This window comes from Pieris rapae, chromosome 7 (genome assembly GCF_905147795.1).
Source record: "Pieris rapae chromosome 7, ilPieRapa1.1, whole genome shotgun sequence".
NCBI classification, from domain to species: Eukaryota; Metazoa; Arthropoda; class Insecta; order Lepidoptera; family Pieridae; genus Pieris; species Pieris rapae.
In genome coordinates, this window is record NC_059515.1 from 2984249 (window position 1) to 3001234 (window position 16986).

Sequence of the window (16986 nt, forward strand, 5' to 3'; positions counted from 1 at the left end):
ATAAAATTTATTTCTTAATAACGAAATTTATATATCACATTCCAAATATATAATTGATTTATAAATGAATGCTAAATTATAACAGATTTTACATTCAAAGATACATAGGTAATTTTATATTACCATATACATACAACGTGGTGTATATAGTCCTAATTAAGTACATAATTTAAAAAGTCATATAATTTATATTTTAGAGTCTTTCATCCTCGCTTGCCTTTCTTCTGAGATAGCAAATTTATTACAAAGAAAGAAAATAAGAGTTTCGGACGTCGGTTTTACTTTTCCTTCAGCAATGAGACGTCTAATGTTACGGATTTGTTTCTTGTGAGGGAACTCTTTGGATGGTGGGTGTTCCTAGAAAAAAGAACATTAAATAAACTTAACTCATAGTGTCAATATATGTAACTGATAAAATTGATTAATGACTCTTTGCATATTTTACACTATCGAGAAGAGTAAATATAATTCAAATTTATCAGCTTAATATTACAATAAAACATTATTTTCTAAAATCAAAATATACGTGATACTGAAATGCCTTTATAGCAACTAGTTAATCATAATTACATTATAAATTATTAAAACGAAATCTAATCGTCTATGAGAGGAACTAAATGATGTGGTAATTGCAAACTTCGACTGTATTGAAAATCTAAATAAAAAATCAAGTTCCTGTGCATCGCAGGGGAAACATAATATAGCTTACTTCTCTAGTCGGTTGGTCTCCTGGCTGGCTGCCATCATCCCACATAACTGGATGCCACGTCCGCCGGATTGCCTTCTCGGGAGGAATCAAAGGTCGTGGTGGCTTCAAAGGTAGCGAATTCACGTCAATGTCAGAGACGTCATCGTAATTTAAATAGTCTGCGCTCATTATCACTGGAATGGGGTGTTCTGAAAATTATTTGTTCAACATAAACATAACAATATCCAACTACGTTCCCAGATATATCAATATTGTTGGAGGTTTACTAGTCCTGGTGGAAAATGTGTCTGTCCTAATAAGTAATACAAATGATCAGACAGAAATCGAATCCAGGTTCTTCATGCATTCGCTTACCAAAATTACGGGAGCCGTTCTAATATTATGACTATACTGATTTTTTTTTTTATAAAACAAATATTTCATATTTTTAATCAAGACGTTACAAATTAATCTGTATTGTTCTTCTACATTGTTTGTTAATCCAATGGAATACTTTTGTTCAGTGGCATAACAATAGGGTGGCAGGGCAAAATGCCACGGCCCCCCGACCCAAGAGGGCCTGTACCCAGGAGGCTGCGAGCTCAAAAATATTTATAACATTGTACCTGAGTATTTTATTTAAAAAGTATATTTTATAAGTTCTGCTTGAAATCCAAAGTGAGACTAAAGACCATGATAAAATTTAAGTTAATCGTCAACCAACCTAAACAAAAAGATGTTGTTTCATTTTTGAACACATTACCAGTGTACGAGTAGTAATTTTACGTACTTATTACTTATGACTATAAAAAAAACATTTAACAGTTCTACAAATTAATATTTTTTTTTTGGGTATAATATCAAAAGATAGAATATTTTATCAAGTTCAAGTCAAGTATCTAATAAAGAAAGTAAGCCTTCTACTTCAATAACATAAATATTAAACCCTACTAGATGAGCAGGACGTTTAATTAAAAAAGTTCGGTTTGTTGAAGTCTAAAAAACGCTAGCGTGAAACAGTAAAATGTGACGATGTTTACTGATAGGGACCCATCATAAGAATTTGCCACGGGCCACAGATGGTAAGCCACTGCTTTTTATTAAAACTAAACTTTTGTAACTAAAATTTCCGATTGCTAGATATACTGTGTAATATATATACATATACACCAAACATTCTAGGCTTTTGTACAGGCCAACGTTTGATGATATAAAAATAAACACGGGCAAGCCGTAAAGAAACAACTACGCAATTCAATTGAATTGGTTATTTGGCACAGATACAAGAAATCATTTTCGACATCGCCTGTTTGAACGATTTCTCATAAGATTACTTTTTATTGTTGGGTCATTTCGTAAAATATTGGGAAGTATTTGTATTACTAACTATATCAGTAGATTAGAAAAATATAGATATGTCATTGTCCAAGGTACGAATATTATACGACAGAATAATCACAAGTCAGGTTTTACAAATCAAAAATTACGGCTTAAAAGGCCTCTAATAATGTGAAAACTATGAAGTTTATGTAAAATTACTATACATAACTAGTTGTGCCTGCAGTTTTACGCGTCTTTGTTTTTGTTATTCCTCGGTAAATGTATCTAACCCCTAAAGTAATTACAATTCGCTATAAAACTATCATCACCTATTTGTTTTATTATAAAACATTGTAAATAAAATTAAATACAGACGAAAATATTGTTAATATGTCTTGCGATTTCCAAGATAACTCGTCCAACAAAGTTTTCGCTTTGTAATATATGGGGGTAAACTTAATGTATTATTAAAAAGATTTTTTATGGTTCACAGTTCAGATTTAGATCGAACAACGCTAAGTAACTAATTTATGATTAATTTGGCAAATTTTTCACGTTATGTTATCTATATTATGCCAAAATTTGCACACAAGTTGTAATTTGTTCTAATTTATTTTTTTATTTATTATAAATAACTGATATTACTTATAAATAATAGGGCTACAAAGTTAACTTACATTGTATTAAACACGCACTGTTGTTTTACACTCTCGCAGACAGAATAACAAGGTATTTTAGGAATTCCCGATGAATTTTCAACAAAGGAATAAGTGGACGTAAAATCGAATTGTAAGTACTTTCTCTTTCCTCGTAGGATCTTCACTACGTCGCGGTTCGAGTCTTTGTGACGTTAAATTTGGACAATTACCAGTTGATCGGAATACGGCGTACACATTGACATCTGGGACACTGACCGGATTTAATGCCAACAAGTTCAGCAGCTTAGAATTTCATTGTTTCATTACCTATTTTTGCATATTCAAATGGGCCTAAATTTTTAAAATGTTTGCCACTAAATCGTATCCATAGGCAATTAATAGGATATTATTGAGATACTTGGATAGACACAGATCACGCAGTAGTTTCAGGTTCAAAGTCAGGAAAGTAAAATATTGTCGCGAAAACAATATTTGTAACAAAAACACATCAATTATATAAAAATATTTAATTATAAAATAAAACTAGTCAACAATATCTAGATAGGTTAGATTCCCATCTATAAATTTAACAACGTTATAATAATAAGTATTGTTCGCAGTATTATAAAACGCCTAGGTTTAATAAAATTAAAACAAGTCTGTAAAAATACCCTTCCACTTTTACATTACATTACAAATGCTATTTAGTTCTTTTGTTTCACAATTATAAACAGGAATAACTAGGCGGTGTAGTCTCGTAACGGGATCGTGTGTCGTGTGTGTTAACACGATCCTGTTTTAATAGTAATATCTTTTAACGTATCACCGTCTTATCTTAAGCTCCTACGACTAACTCATCAAATGAAGCCTCATGCTCTGATCTTGGAAGCATGTATTCCGGCAAAGAAACGCCTAAATCTGCGCTGTAACGTGGGTCAGTTTCTGCCCAAAATGCACCTTTAGAATCGGCACCTGCAAATTCCTCCGGCGGGGCAATATTTGGCTCATCAGCGACGGGATTTTCTTCATTTACTTCACTGTTCTCGCTTCTTTTAACTTTAGCGGACCTTTGTTTAGGTGCAGTTGCAGCTACAGGATTACTAGCAGACGAAGCCAGAGATGCGTGTGTTGCCTTCTTACGTTTCTGTTTATTCAATTGTTTACTTATCGCTGACTTTTGTAATGGAGGCGTACTTGTGGTTATAGTTTGACTTTCCGAACCTTCGTTTCCTTGTTCGAGCGTAGCCGGTTTAGATGTAAATTCTTTAACTTCCTGATATGCCAAATGACTTTGCTTGGGGGCCGACTCGGAAACAAACATACACTCTTCATGTTTTAATCCAGCCTTATCAAGGCACTGAAAACATGTCATTCCGTTTTTCTGAACCTTATTACATGCCGATCTGTCTTTCTTTTTAAATTCTGCTAGTACGTGTTCTACATCTTTCTTTGGTTCATTGTCCGAATAAAATCCTGGCAGTGCCTTTTGATAGTCGTATCCTTTTGATTTGGTCCTATCGTCGTCATTTTCTTCGCTTGATGCTCGTAATACTTCGCTAGGCTTAGGATTGGATGTATGAATATAGTATGATTTATATTTATCATCATCGTCGCCACGTTTATAATTATTAGAAGGCTTTTCTTCGGAATCAGTAAATTTTTGTGGACCCGTTTTGTCTTCAGGGGAGTCTTCATAGTTTTTTATTTTTGCGGGCTTATCATTTTCTTCGGCTGACTTATCATCGGGTTCATCGTTGCTGTCAAAATTTTTTTCCTTTGAATAAGCATATTTATTATTTTTCGGTTCAGCCTGGTATGAACAGGATTCATAATTACCACCTGTTTTAGGGTCCTTGCATACATTACAGGTCATCCCATCTCGCTTAACTTCCTTGCAGTTACCAGGATTTTCTTTAATTTCTGCAGCTTGTTTTTCAGATAATTCTTTGATTCTGTCATATTCTTTGTGATCATAACCACTATCGTATTTATAAGGATAATCGTATTTATCCTTTGAGTCTTTATCTTCCTTATAGGCGCTATAACGACTTCCCTTGAAAGCTTTTGGCATAGCTTCATACTCTGAACTATAGTCATAGGAAGCATCATCATCATCGTCGTCTCTATTTTTCTCATTTTCCCGGCTTCGCCCTCTGGTATAACGTCGGATACGCACAGGTCCTGCAATGTAAGGATTTGGCTTGTAGTTTGAGTCACTTTCAAGACTTTCGACAGATTCCTCTCTTCGATAATGCAGAGGATGTGTAACTTGAGCATTGACAAGAGGTTGGAAATAGGCTGACACAGCGGGATTTTTTTTTAAAGCTGATAAAATTTCTGTCCCGTCTTCTTGTTCTTCGGGTTTAAAGACGCGATAATTGGGATCATGAAAGGTCCGGATATTATATTTAAGTGGGCGTGCATTACGCAATAAATCAAGAGGTTGTGGTGTCAGGTCTGATTCTTCACGACGTAGAGACTGATGAGTAAACCCTTGACTTGCAATAGGATTGAAACCAAAATTTTCTGCGGCGAATATATTAACTTTGGGAGCCACTTCTCTTTGAATAGAATCGATAGAACTACTGACTATAGTATCAAAGAACTGAGGGTATAGATTTTTATCAACTTCTAGCATTGCAGTAGCCACGGGATTTGATGAAAGAGATATTTTACCTGTAATCGAAATGGGTTTGAGTTTGGTAATTTTTCATTTAACTATCGAACGGTAGCATATATTATGTAATTAAATAAATTTACTAACCAGATTTGACATCCTCGAAAATGCTCTCGGTGCCCAGTGACTGATCAAATCCAGTGCGTTCTTCAGTATTCGAGAATACTTCTCCGCATGTAATTATTAGAATAAACTGTAACAGTGTGAAAGTATTAAAATTGAGATATTTTTCGCAAAACAATTACAATAGATTAAAATACCGTACCAAACATTTTAATGCCAACATTTTAAAATGGGTAAAAACCCAAAAAGAACGCTATAGAATTAACTTCCTGCTATATCGAGTTGTATATCTGTTTTGAGTTGAGATTAAAGTAGCGTCATATTATTACAATGACAAGGTTTTATAGGCGTTATTATTGCGAAGGTGAAAGATCGGTGCAACAGCGTGGGCACCACTCAAGCGTGTCGCATCGGACAATGTCCGCTTACTCCATCCGCCACTGTTAGGGTCAACATCTGCAATAAGAAGGCGTACAAGTACCTCCATCTTTTGCTTTCTAACTAGCTATCAGTATGAGAATTCTTAAACTGATATAGTTGCACGAAACTTACAATTAGCAGACAACAGGTCCAGAAACCGAAGCCTGGAATAAATTTAAAGAAATTGAATTGGTTAAATATGCTTTTAACCTGAAATAGTACTGAACAAACAGTCAAATAGTACTTCAGTAGATACTTTTATTCACAGAAACTTTTGTTTTACATGAGTGTCCCATCCCTTTTGTCAGAAACATAACTTTCCTTTATCTCTGTTATTTTACTGAAAGTTTTGTCAGAGATATTAACTATGGTCACGACTAAGGACTTAGTAAGAAAACAAGCATTTAATATTAATATATTTTATTGCGTTATTTATTAAATTGTTAAATACAGATAGCATGGATTTATTTCTAAATGTTTTATTCTTTATTCTTAAGCTCATTGGAATGTGACCACATTATCACTGGACTTTCAATTTCTCTAGTAATTGTCGCCCAGCTGGGTCGCCTTGTAGAACAGCCAATATTGATTTCTGAAAGAAATAAAAGTAACACATTTTTGTTTATTGATTATTACTTAATCGCATTTAATAATCGATTAAAAACGTTATTAGCGAAAGTGGCTTTTAAAATGCCAAACAATAATTTCAAACGATTATCATTCATAATCATATAATGTTCGTTACTTATAATAATTCGATATTAAATTATACAATATGAAATAAGGGAAACAGTAACTCAAATTATAAAGACTAGTTATTTACCCTTTGTCTCACTGACCTATATATAAACTGCATTCTTAACGTGGCGAAACCAAATTTATTAGCGGAATTAATGTGTTTACGAAATACCACAAAGTGGGAAACTCTTAAGAAAACTTTTTGTGTGCGAGTGTTTTTTTTTAATTTAGCCGGTTCTAAACTTAAACTTTATTTACAGTTTCTTAGAGATTGTGGTATCGGTGTAACAGTATTGCCTCTATAATTAGTTCTTACAAAATCAGATTTCACAACAAGAAAATACGTTATATAAGTTTTAAGTTGATTGATTTGATTGGCCTGTAATTAATGCATTTTAATCCGTTCTAAATAATCGTGATGTGAACTTATTCCAACATTAACTAATATCATCTGCCAAAAAGAGACCAATAAATAATTGATTTGCGAACTGCGTTATAAGACCGACGTTTTTTTAAAAGGAATGTTACCTAGGCCTTTCTCGTTTTTTACAAAGGAATGTTATTAAGAATATGTTACATTTTACCCTACTGCGTTGTAACCCGTGTCTGTGAATGAATCCCCATAACTGTATTCCTAAAGCTCTGAAGAATTGTCGTGGCGGGATGTAAAATTCCACTCTTTTCACCTCGATGTTCTACAACACAACGCCTTATCGCGCACAACCTCTTTGTGAAAACAGTTGCTTAAGGGCCTTCAACAAAATAGCGTACTATTCTCGCAAATGTCGGCAACACATCCGCAAACACTCTGTAATTGCAAGTGTCCATGGGCGGCGGATAGTACTAGGTAAAATTACTAATAATAGAAGACACAACCATATACATTTTATAAGGCGAGACTAATACACTTCATAATTTTGTAGATACAAAGTCCTACAATAAACAATATAAACGATAGCTTTTTTGCAGCAAAATTAATACAGGAAACATCTGGAAACAGCAAGAGATTGGCCAAGTAACGCAGGTCTTACGAAAATCTATAAATATAAAACTGGCTAACTTTTTCGTTGATAGCGATTTATTACATACATAATAATTTCTCGAGATCTCGTGTGCAAAAGCATTATGTATTTTTATATGTAAAATTTGATGTGCAAATAGATGCTCCCATTCTTTCTACGCCAACTTTGTCGTGTCAAACCTACACGTGTCAAAACTAGACGAGATACAACTTTAAATGCGCACAGCATTAAAAAAAACACTGATTGTAGCATCGTGGACGATTAGAATCTTTAAAAATCAAAACTAATAAATGAACCAGTTTTACACAGGTGTGATAAAACTCTAAGATTTTCCATGTCATATAACTGATATCGGGTCGACAAGGAACACGGCTTCCTATTAAAATTGCATACAAAATGCGTGGCAATACATCTCATTTTAAGACACAGTCGTTAGACGACATAATGATGCGTCGTAATTATTTAGATATTTAATATAGTATGTACTATGTAGCTCAAAGGGAAGGTTATAACGAGTAAATATGTTATATTTTTATAATATATCTATTCTGTAGATGTTACGGTAGGAACAGTATAGATTATATTTTATTATATAGTCTAGAGAAATTTAAAAATTGAAGTTGATCACATGATATTTGAAGGCTGTCAGAATTAATTATCTCGATATTACCTACTTAAATATAGCAAACAAACTCATGAGTTGGTGACCGAAATACTAACCGCATACTTCGCATTAGAATCTTGAAGTTTCTGCGACAAAATCCACAAATTAGAAGCCAACCCGGACATAGACGACTGCTGTAAATCCCCTCTTTTTATAATCCTCCAAAATAACTCGAGAGATAAACTATATTGTTTCTTAGTTTCTTTTGCGTCTGACAGTGCTTTTAAAACCACTAGCAACTCCTGGCAAACATTTGTTGCATAATTTTCTAAACACTTCACGAATTCTTCTTGAGCGCCATACAGTTCGTCGTTGGATATTACTATAAAATCATTATATTAATAGACATTTAATTATTTCAAGTTTTAAATATATAGAGCAATGTAAAACCAAATTCAAAAAAAGGATGCTAATTATAAACATGTTACATTCACACCAAAACACATTATATAATAAATTAATAGATACAAAACGAAATAAAAATGATATTAACCTGAATCTATGTGATACGCGTACTGTTCTTGTGTCATCTCGCAAAGCAAGTCCAGTACTCGCAAAAGTGTCGTGTAATATAAGGTGTCTGTTTTCCGCCATTCTACCCTCTCCAGGGTTTTAATGAAACCGCTTAATATATACGCCTTACTGTTACTGTCTACATTATCCTAAAAATATATAAATCACTATATGTAGAATAAAACATTTAATAATAAAATATTACTATCGAAACAAGAGAGTTAAAGGAAATGTTATTATTGGATTCTAGTGATAGTAGATGCAATGACAATCCGTAGGATTTCGACTCTAAATTCGTTGCAGCACATTCAAATCCCGGCTGAGATTAACAGAGGCCAATGGAATATTCTTCTGGCCCTTTAGGGCAATGAAAGAACATACAGACGGACAAAACTAGTTAAGTTACATTAATTTTTTATATTACTACGTTACTTCGTTAATAATAAATATCTTAATTCTTAAAAATATTGCAACACTCTTTCCTTGCTTTTAAATTTAAATCATGTACTTAAATTGTCTAAATTTAAAAATGATTATAAATCAATCTACGTGTAGATATCATGCCAATTGGTGTTTGTTTTTGGCAACAAATTTGTTACTAGAAAATTCTTACATCCACTGTATGCCTGTAACCCCGTGTCTTAGGGATTATATAAAGGTTTAAAGTTTTAAGGCAAATAGACGTAGAACCCATATAAATCATAAGATCATCAAAAATCAATGGAAAGATTTTTCAACACAAGCGTGTCGGGTAATAAAAATAAAATACCCGTTTTGTGTATATTTTTTAAATTAGCTGTTGTAGTTATGTCAGTCTGTATATGTTACATACTTATAAGACATGCCTGTTATACTGTCTGTATATGTATTGGAAGTGTGAATAAACATTAATAAGCTTGTAAGTTACCGGCAATACGAGAAGCGTTGATAAGAAATTACTGATAAGACCAGCCACTCTATCGTGAGTAGGTTTCTTCTGGCCATCTTCTTGTATGTATTGCGGTATGTTTGGTATTACACCAACCAGTGCTTTGAAGTTCGCTTCAGCTGTAAATACATTTTATTAATTTATTTTAAAGGTTATCAAACTTAAGACCTCCAGGTTTAATTTATTAAACATTAATATCATTAATCCAAAGTTAGGAAAAACACTACTGCACAACACAAGGCCCAAAAAATCATTTTACTGTATAAATAATGTAATTATTGTAATTTACTCAACCCTAACCGTTAATTACTGGGTGCAAATCCTGGTGGAAAATCAAATAAATATATGTTAGGAAAAGAAGAATATTCACTTCATCGTAACTGCTACTAGTAAGACAATCATATCAAGGGAAAATTATTATTATAACGTGGGACAAGATATCTACAGCGCTGCATTCGAGAGCTTAAGCGAAACTTATTTGTTACTTATTTATAGAACAAGTAATTTTATGGTAAAAAAATACTTGAAAAAGAATTGGTTGCCTGTAAAGTCGGTATACGGGCGAAAGTTTTACGTGACAACGACTTTGAGTGGTAAAATAATTTTAATGTGAATATTCATTCGTATAGCAGGAAGAAGGATGAATCACTTTTTATGTCTGTCTCTCTCGCTCTTAGGCGGGCTAACCATGCCCGAGTGGAAGGGACGCGTGCCTCTCACTCGCTCTCATTGTGAGCGCATAACGTGAGCGGAGCGTAACGCAGTTTCTGAAGTGTCACCCGGCAAACCAATTTATAAGACGTTGTCACGTCAATATAATTAATACTTGTCAATTTTTGAACTCCAGTTCCTAAGGAATAACCCAAACATACCTTGTCCAATGCAGTTATTGAGCAGAGCAACCTGTCCTGAGAGGAGGTAAAGCGTAGCTCGGGATAGTGCGCATTGCAGAGAAGGCACAGTGATGTAACAGTAGGCTGCGCACGCGCGCTGCAGCCATCTGCCGCGGGAAGCCGCACCGCGGGTCGATAGTGTGTTCACCACCTTATGACAGTATTTTATCATTAGCCCAAAGAGGAATACATAGAGAAGGCATTTTTTGCAACTCTAACAGGCACTTATATTTTTTTAATCTCTTAATATTATTATGTAATTACGATGCTAAAACTATATGAAAATACACTTATTCTAAGTAAACGAAGCCTCATTGGTCGATTTAAACTGTAACTGTTTACAAATGTAAATCTATTTGTTTGCACAAGAGATGCTTGTTATGTTATTAGCTATAAAATCTAGGTATGTATATAAATTTTGACGTAACGTCTTATAATTCGACGGAGCCGGCTGCACACACGAAAAAACATGACTCGTGCAGCGTTACCTCGCGGCGCGTCGTAACCTCTGATGCGTTCGTTTGAAAAAAATATAAGTGCCTGAAAGAGTTGCAAAAATATATAAACGGAATTAGATGTAGCCTGTCTAGCACTAGCACACCCTTTATCAACAAGATAAGCGTTAACTTTATAGTAAGCCTTTTTTTACACAGTTTTTTACACATTTCTTAAATTTATTAAAAGACCGAGATGTGTGAGAAGTGGTGGATTTTATTAAACAAAAATAAACGAAAATTGACGGGAAATAAACCAAAATAAACAGAAATAGAGGGAATGAAACGGAAATAAACGATAGCAAACGAACATAAACGGAAATAGACGAAAATAAACGACTATAGACGGAAATTAACGAAAATCGACGAACATAGACGAAAATAAACGGAAATAAACGAAAATAGACGAAAATAAACGACTATAGACGGAAATAAACGAAAATCGACGAACATAGACGAAAATAAACGGAAATAAACGAAAATAGACGGAAATAAACGAAAATCGACGAACATAGACGGAAATTAACGGAAATAAACGACTATAGACGGAAATAAACGAAAATAGACGAACAGACGAAAATAAACGGAAACTGACGAAAATAAACGAAAATTGACGGAAATAAACGAAAATTGACGAACATAGACGAAAATCAACGGAAATAAAGACGTTGTGGTTTATGACATTTTCCTTTGAATTATTGTTATGTAGAGGGAGGGTAAATTAAGGGTGTGATAACAATACCAGAAATAAATGTTAAGTCTCGATCAAAATTGTCAAAAAACACAGCAATGTCAAGAATATCAAATGAATACTTACATGAACTAATGCGACAAGTACAGCATCCAACTTGAGAAAAGCAGCTCGGCACTCCACATAGAAATTGAGTTGTGTATCAAGATCCTCATGTCTCGCGGCTTGAATGCATTTGACTATTAATTCCCCACTCCACTTGCTCTCGTCTTCTACACTCACAGCACTAAGGAAGTGAATATTATTCATGTGATGCTCATTTTCTTTTAACAAAGTAATAAATTCCAATTTCTCTTTAAAAATGAAGGGGAATTATAAAAGTTAGACCTATCTGTTAACTTAGTAAAATTATAGTATGGTAATTAATATAATATTTATAGGAGTAAGAGTTATAAGAAAATTGATCGGGTTTGATATTTTAATGAATTAAGTTGTTGTATACTATTAATTATTTCTTTCTGATATACGAACAACCAAGTATCGAATTGGAAAAAAACTTACTTAATAGAATCGTGCACAATACGGCAAAGCCTCATAAGGCTAGCGATGACTATGGGGTCATCTATGCGTTCAGACTTGTTTCTCTCAAAGAACACTGTGAGTACCGTCCGAGCCATTGATGTGCGAGATGCTGATGTCTGGACCAGCTCTACCAACGGCATAAAGGCGTCCTAAAATATTTATGGCAGTTTTTTAATAAAATTCAGCGAATATTGTATTGAAGCACTCGAAAATCGATTTTCGAGTGCTTCTGCGGCTCAATTCTATGTCAACAGATTGTGACTGTATATCAAAATCGATTTACTAGTTCAATTCGAAATTGAATTATTTACTTATTTTTTAAACCGAAATAGTTTTAAACTTCTATACGAATAATAAACGAATCATGCTTTGGTGTTGTTTTCTAATAATTGAAATTAAAAAAGGTTATACATATATTATTTTCCTAACAGTATCTATATCAAGAACTTAGAAAATTATTTAAATTATTTTTATATTTGAGTTAAATATAATTACCATTAAAAATAATTCCTCAACATCTGGAATATGCTTGAGTATTCTTTTGACAACATTCTGTATCTGCGCAGAATAATTATCCGGCGGCTGACCACTCTTGATTAAATAGCGAATCGTCCCACGAAGAATCACGTTAATATGTTGACTCTAAAGAAAAAATAAATAATAAATAGAAAAAGAATACTATGTTTTTAATTAATTAATGATAGATAGTAATGTATACGTGTGTGTATATATGTATATGTGTTTTTTATATATTTGTACGCGCATAAACCGTAGATACAATAAATGGAATTAGTATTGCAACATTATATCAAAATTATGTTAAATCTGTTAACTACATTTTTCAAGACTTTTAAAAAACCTAATGCAGCCTTTGGAACACATTGTTCATCACAACAATTATACATAAAGAGGCCAGATAATTAGTAATTTTTTTTTATTACACGTCGAAAAACATTAAAAAAAAGAACCATTTATGACGTATAACAGACATCAATAACTCACAGATAATTGAAGACAAGCGAATTGAATCCACGGCTCCAGCACTTGTAAGAAGTTAGCCGTGCTCTTCATACTACTGGCTAATTTCCACCATGTTTGACTCAATACTTCAGCTGAGACTTGCCGATAGCTCTCAGCGTGGCATAGGTGTTCTCCCAGCGAAGATAATGCCTGGTGCATCATCACTACGAGTATTTTTTCAAATCTTTAAAATTTAAAATAGCAACATTCCCTAATTTATAAACCAATGACGTTCAATCTGGTGTTATTGTGTTTAAAAAAATATAGTAGTTACTATTCGTCTCCGTTGACAAGCAAGAACTTTATATTAAAAAAAAGTGCGTGCGTACAAATTACACATATCAGAAGTGAAAGTTATTTGTATATTAATTATTACTTCGGCTAAGCCCCAATGTATCATGTTTCAATATATGATCTATATTCACACTGTATACATGCTAATGATAATATAAATAAATAAAAGAAATGCTTTCACTGCACAGGACTTTATGCGACAGAATTGCCATCTTAAGTTCTAATATATATATAATAACTAATAACTAAACAAATAGGTACATACTACATAATCGCTCAATAAACATTACATACCCATTCCATCAGCATTCTTGCGTATGATTTCCAAAATTGCTGAAGATTTCTGTATGATACTGGACGAATCAAACGCAGAGATTACGCAACACAGGAGAAGCTCACTAAAATTGTTAACAAACATATTACAATGTACTATAATTTAAAATATAATAATTTATATGCTATTTAACTATAGTCAAAGCTTTGCGGATACCAAGCTTTTTATTTAAAATACTTAGATGCCAGAATATTAATTTTATTTTTATCCGTGTCTCGGTGACAGATACCGTCACACAAAAAACAAATTATTTAAATTAAGTTGTACCGTGACTTAAATACTTTTACGCTGATAGGATTTGTTAATTACCTGTTCTCAATTTCATTACATTTTTTTAACAATTCCTCAAGGAGATTTAATTTATCATGATTCCAATTGAGAGTACCAAACAGTAGCCAATCTACAGCAGGTACATATAGATTCAGGTATTGATCAGCAGTTAAAAGCTGAGCGCCATATTTTTTTAACATTGTAGGGTGGAATATCTAGAAGTAACAAGATTACATATTCATCAAGTTTATTTCGTTACATATTCTCTCTATTTATTTGAGTAACTCAAATATCATCGGACCAATATGTTCCTCAATGTTACATCAAAGCCTTGTTCCAAAGCAATTGCAAAAGAATTAACAATTGCAAACTAAAAAATAAGAATAAAACTAGCTAACTAATTTATAAATCAAAACTGAAATTGTCTTCTGCCTGTGTCTCATTAAATGCCATATACAACAATAGCAGTTAAGTTTGAGTATAGTAAAGAATGTACATAAACTAAAAAAATATAGAAAGACTCATTTGACTATACAATAAAACAATAAAGTAAAATGAAATTAAAATAATTATAAATTAAGATATAGCTTACCTGCTGGTATTCATTAATAAATTCATATAAATTGTCCCTGTAATATGGTTCACTTTCTTTACCAAATAACTTAGAGGAGATATTACATAAATAAAGTCTAATGTATATTGCTACTAGGGGATTTCCCATTCCTCTGATCATTTTTGTCAATCGATTTATTGTTGGTTTCATTTCTTCTCTAGATATGAATACATTACACTGTAAAAGAGCTATTTCCATATAGACCCTTGGTAACAATTCTCTTATAGATGCCATTTTAAACAACCAATTTTGGCATGTTTCTTTGGCTATTTCTAAAACTGTATGTGGATCAATGTCTTGAAATTTTAGATTTTTGTTTCTGAAAATAAAATTTTGGGTTAACCTTGTACATTTACAAAATAAAATTTATGTTCATAACATACTTATGTGTATCTGTATAATTTTTTTATTATTCTACTATATGTGTATCCCATGGAAACTATATGAATGAAATTTAAAAAGTGATAGTGGAAATGTGTATGAACTAAATTGGATAAATAGTGTATTTTCATTTAATATTTTTAGTAAAAGTTACTAACCCAAAGCTTTTATTCTTAAGACGATCAAATACTAAACTTCCAAAGGTATCTAAAACGTCACTGATGAGAATAAACTTGCTGGGATAAAATTGCATTACACTAATGTCTGAGAGTAATTTTGAACATTGTATTGCAATTTTGAATGCATTTACTCTTTGCTCTGAATCCCATGCCTGTAATTAAAGTGAAATAACACATCATTCTCATAATAAATCATTTGCCTAAGTATATCATGTCAAAAACAGTATTTATATAATTGTAGAAAATTTGAAACACCTTTTTTATCTCCTCATCCAACATATGTACTTTAGTTACAAACTCTTGTTGAGAGAGTCCCATAGTCTTTCTTACTGAAGCTTCATCAAAATCATCAAGTTGTTCTAATCTATGCTTTACTTTTTCATTAAGATTGGACACTTGTCTAATTAATGCTGAAAAAGTACTAACTAAACATAACAAAAAAGGAAAGGAAAGAAATATATGTTATTAAAAGTATCAAAGAGCAATTAATTTCTAAATATTGATAAACATACTCTTTTCTCCACCAGGTAGAAAACTGCTTATGATTGTAAGCTTTTCAACTGTGGTATATTTATTTAGAATAGATGTCTTTTTACGATTCCATACTCTCAAGTAATTTTCTTTTTCATCCTCACATGTATCTAAAGACATTGATTCCTGAAATAGTTATAAGCTTATAAAATATCATTTTAATAAAAAGAAAACAGCAGTTGTATGAAAACTTGCCTCTGCTAAATTCATCTTTTCAAAATGTAGCAAAGGATCCAATTCCTCAAAAGGCATACTCCAGTTCTGTAGACTTTCCATTAAAGTTTTATTTAGACTTGGTGTCTGCAAAAACAATTATACATTATGTACAACAAGAACTTTAGATATTATTAGAATAATATAACTAATTAATTAGGATTATTGTACATACAATTCTCATGTTGTCCATTTTAAGAGGATGGGTACTAACTTCTAAACTAGCTACATTATTTTTTCGTCTACTTTTCTTGGCTGAAGACCTGAAATATAATTCGAGTAAATAACATACATCATCTATATTGGGGTAATGTATGTATTGCAAATAGAGAACGAATAATGGTTTCTTACCAGGGATAACTTGTCGGCATATTTAGGTTTTATTTGTATTTTTGAATATATTATTATAAATATGTTATTACACCTTAAAGGAAAAATATTTATGCTTCACAATACTCAAGTAAATTGTTATTCGTAATAAATTGTAAACATTCTAGTCTAGGATTAAAACACAGATCAATTCCTTTTTTTTTTTTTTGAAGTTTTACGACATTTGTTTATCAGCTAGGCCACACTACCTTAATTTCAATAAAAATAACTCTTCGTGTCGACAAAATTTCATACAAAAATTACTAACTACGTTATAGGCATCTTGATTAAACCCCTAGGCAGATATATATGTCATAATTGTCATAGATAAGCCTAAAGGCAATCCTACGTGTGATAGTGGATATGCTGAAGCTTATTTGAATCACATCATGTCTGTTTGTTCTCGGCGCGACCGGTCGGCTCTTCTCAAATTTCTCATTTCCTGTTTACT

At 32.5% G+C, this 16986-nt stretch overlaps 3 protein-coding genes across 5 annotated transcripts; all 3 read right to left on the reverse strand.

The window, feature by feature from the left end:
• Nucleotides 1-26: 26 nt before the first annotated feature.
• LOC123689375 lies at nucleotides 27-2873 on the reverse strand. Its single transcript, XM_045629049.1, has 3 exons — nucleotides 2686-2873; nucleotides 710-897; nucleotides 27-357 (listed from the first exon to the last, which is right to left on the reverse strand). Exons 2-3 carry the CDS (start codon nucleotides 875-877, stop codon nucleotides 187-189), a joined length of 339 nt encoding a protein of 112 aa, XP_045485005.1. The 5' UTR covers nucleotides 878-897; nucleotides 2686-2873; the 3' UTR covers nucleotides 27-186.
• Nucleotides 2874-3194: 321 nt separating this feature from the next.
• LOC110992771 lies at nucleotides 3195-5994 on the reverse strand. Of its 2 annotated transcripts, none has more exons than XM_022258727.2 (3): nucleotides 5589-5994; nucleotides 5411-5516; nucleotides 3195-4827 (listed from the first exon to the last, which is right to left on the reverse strand). In XM_022258727.2, exons 1-3 carry the CDS (start codon nucleotides 5607-5609, stop codon nucleotides 3482-3484), a joined length of 1473 nt encoding a protein of 490 aa, XP_022114419.2. In that variant the 5' UTR covers nucleotides 5610-5994; the 3' UTR covers nucleotides 3195-3481. The 2 variants fall into 2 exon arrangements, with proteins under 2 accessions (XP_022114419.2, XP_022114418.2); XM_022258726.2 differs by having other exon boundaries at nucleotides 3195-5322.
• A 301-nt stretch (nucleotides 5995-6295) lies between these two features.
• Nucleotides 6296-16825, reverse strand: LOC110992723 (VPS35 endosomal protein-sorting factor-like). 2 transcript variants are annotated; one of them, XM_022258651.2, is made up of 18 exons: nucleotides 16518-16825; nucleotides 16342-16429; nucleotides 16149-16253; nucleotides 15935-16079; nucleotides 15678-15847; nucleotides 15402-15574; nucleotides 14842-15181; nucleotides 14289-14464; nucleotides 13940-14043; nucleotides 13334-13515; nucleotides 12827-12973; nucleotides 12311-12480; nucleotides 11876-12035; nucleotides 10544-10715; nucleotides 9651-9790; nucleotides 8724-8892; nucleotides 8287-8552; nucleotides 6296-6398 (listed from the first exon to the last, which is right to left on the reverse strand). In XM_022258651.2, exons 1-18 carry the CDS (start codon nucleotides 16535-16537, stop codon nucleotides 6327-6329), a joined length of 2799 nt encoding a protein of 932 aa, XP_022114343.2. In that variant the 5' UTR covers nucleotides 16538-16825; the 3' UTR covers nucleotides 6296-6326. The 2 variants fall into 2 exon arrangements, with proteins under 2 accessions (XP_022114343.2, XP_022114344.2); XM_022258652.2 differs by having other exon boundaries at nucleotides 15678-15832; nucleotides 16518-16823.
• Nucleotides 16826-16986: the final 161 nt, after the last annotated feature.